Consider the following 2,970-nt stretch of genomic DNA (forward strand, 5'->3'; position numbering starts at 1 on the left):
GTTTAGAGTCTGTACTTCCACTGCAGGGGGCGTGGGTTCGATCCCTGGTCGGGGAACTAAGATCCCACATGCTGTGTGTTGTGGCCAAAAAAATACACAAGTAAAAATTTACAAAATAAAAATAAGGACACATGGTTAGATTAGAGGACTGGGGATGCCTGGCTCTCTAGCTTTGAACTTCCAGAATTAAGTACTAACAATAAAATCGACAACTCTGCCCTGTGGGCCCTGGAAGCAGGTGGAAGCAGGAGTCAACCCAAAAGCTGATGTGGGCAGATGTCTTTTGCCTGAACTAGCCCCTGTCCCACAAAGGGGTGGTACACTTGCCTCACCACTGTGTTTGTGCATAGACCCTTCTGGGTCCTCGTCTTGGTGCCTGACACCTGGTAGGTGCTAAAGAAATATTTGCTGAATGAAGGAATCCTCTCTCTATACCCTTTACCTTTTCTTTGATTTTTGGAATTGTGATACCGCTCTCTGACAGTTGACAGGAAAGCCAGGGAAGGAGTGTGAGTTCCAGGATACAGTGTTGAACGCACAGCAAAATCTCATATGTCTCACACTGAGAAATAGAGCGATGATGTAGCCAGGTCAGGGTGAGGTGAGAAGGAATTAGAGACTTGGGTGCTATATGACTTGCAGTAAAATGGTGTGTTCGGGAGCAGGGAGGGGTGGGAAGGAACTGTGGTTACCAGGGCCTTCTTCATCTGAAGCCCTGCTTTAGTCTTCTTTGCAGGACACTGTTGGATTAATGGTTTACTTCCTATGGGAGAGGAAGCAGGTAGGTTAAATTTTGAACCATCAAAGGGTTTTCTATGACCCTGTTCCCGCAGGGCTAGGAGACCTGGAGAGAAGCCAGCAGACCATGCCATATGGCCTCTCCCTTACTCCCCATTCTTTATTATCTGGTTCTTTCGGGTCTTCCCCATTATTGCCCCCTTTGGGAAATTTAGGACCCCAGAGCCAGACCCAGGGAGCCCCCCAGGCTGCGAAGGGGCACACTAGCCTTGCCCACCGTCCCCCGTGCCTAGCTGTGTGGTTGCTATCAGCAGTTCCTACCCCCAGTGTTTGCTGGCAGCAAACAGAAGCAGGGCCCTGCCTGCCCCCCATCACCTCATTCAGATTTCTAAGATACAGAGGGAGTAGAAAGGACAAATTTAATTTTTGGGAACCCCCATCTAATTTCTTGTGGAAACTGCTTCTTTTCTTTGGCTGGGGTGGAGGGGGCAGGAATGAGGAAGTGAGTAACAATATTGCCGGATTTCTTTCAAAGCTAGCCACTTGCTCTCATTGGGAGATTGCCTTCTGGTTTCAGAGAACTCAGGCTCTACGGTGGGATGCATCTGCTTTGAAAACTCAGCTCCACCTCCTACAGCCCTGTGACCTTGAGCAAGGTACTTTCCCTCTCTGTGCTGCCTGTTTCTTCCTATGTAAAATAGGGATAATATCTATTTCAACCACAGGATGCTGTAGGCACTCACGGGTTAAGCCTCTTCCCCCTGTAGGCTCAGGTGCTATTTAGGAAATGGGTGTGCTGGGGTCTTCCATGTCCCTCCTCCCCCAAGCTGGTTGCAGACACCTGGTTGGTGGGCAGTGAGCCTTAATGTCTCTCTTTGATCTCTTTTTCCTCCTTCCTGAGATTTTGAGATCCAGCTTTTCTAAATCAAGAGTCTGCAAACTTTTTCTGTAGAGACCCAGATAATAAATATTTTAGGCTTTATGGGCCATATGGTCTCTGTCGCAACTACCAACTTTGCTGTCATAATGCAAAAACAGCCGTAGACCATATGTAAATGAGTGAGCATGGCTGTGTTCCCCAGAAAAAAACCCTTTATTTATGAGCACTGAAAATTGAATTTCATATAATTTTTATGTGTCACAAAGTAGTATTCTTCTTTTGATTTTTTTCCAACCATTTAAAAAAGAAAATAGGACAGATTTGGCCCACAGGCTATAGTTTGCCAACCTCTGCTCTAAATTACCAGAGGCCATTGTCCATCCCTTCTCTTTGAAGAGTGAAGGTTCATCAGGGTTCATCAGGCTCCTTCTTGCTCTGGTTGTTAGGTGCTCTTTTCCGTCAGAAGTTGTTTATGTTAATGAGTCCCCATCATAGTTGTTTTAGTGTCAGCCTGTGGGTTATTTATTCTCTCTCTCTCTTTTTTAACCATCATATAATGCCTATTTCTGCTTCTGTCTTGGGCCTTCCTCTCTCCAGCTCTCCATTTCTCTATGCTCTGCCTTCTCTCTGCTTCTAAATAATAATAGTAACAACAAAAATAATAGTAGCATTTACTAAGTACCCATATGTGCCAAGCACAATGTTAGTTGTATTACATACATTACAAGGTAGTATTACCATTCCCATTTTACAGATGATCCTGAAGCTCAAAAACATTAAATAAGCAAGTTCCCAAGGTCATGTGGCTTATGAAGGTGGCAGAGCTAGCAAATCTGATGAACTTCAAAGCACCCTGAAGAAATTATGGTCTCAGAGTTTTGAATAAGAGAGATTTCTCTCAGTACTTCCCTGGCGGTCCAGCAGTTAAGACTCCGAGCTTCCACTGCAGTGGGCACGGGTTCAATCCCTGGTTGGGGAACTAAGATCCTGCATGTCGTGCGGTGCAACCCAAAAGAGAGAGAGAGAGAGAGAGAGAGAGAGAGAGAGAGAGAGCGATCTCTCTCTATTAAAATATTATATGCTCCCATCTCAGCATACGGTAGAGTGTCTAACGAATCACTGATGACTAGGGCAATTGGTGGAGGTCACACACTCAGAGGAGGAATCATGAGACGCTGATGGTCTGTGTCGATGGGAAAACCATCTGATCCAGAGGCAGGAAGAAAAGTAAAGTGACTTAGCGCCCCTTCTTGCTTTCCTCCCCTGCCCCCATCTCAAGCATCTGATCTCAGACCTATTTCAGAATCTCCTATCTGTGCTCAGCGGAAGCAGTGATGTGACATGATGTGATC

General features: G+C 45.8%; 1 protein-coding gene across 1 annotated transcript in view; it reads left to right on the forward strand.

Annotated features, from left to right (window-relative positions):
- Window positions 1–751: 751 nt before the first annotated feature.
- KHDC4 (KH domain containing 4, pre-mRNA splicing factor) overlaps window positions 752–2,970 on the forward strand; it is a 10,576-nt gene continuing 8,357 nt past the window's right edge. The window contains exon 1 of the mRNA XM_055083891.1: window positions 752–781. Coding sequence (XP_054939866.1) covers window positions 752–781 — 30 coding nt within the window. The remainder of the gene's footprint in view (window positions 782–2,970) is intronic.

The sequence above is a fragment of the Physeter macrocephalus genome, chromosome 4, assembly GCF_002837175.3.
Source record: "Physeter macrocephalus isolate SW-GA chromosome 4, ASM283717v5, whole genome shotgun sequence".
NCBI classification, from domain to species: Eukaryota; Metazoa; Chordata; class Mammalia; order Artiodactyla; family Physeteridae; genus Physeter; species Physeter macrocephalus.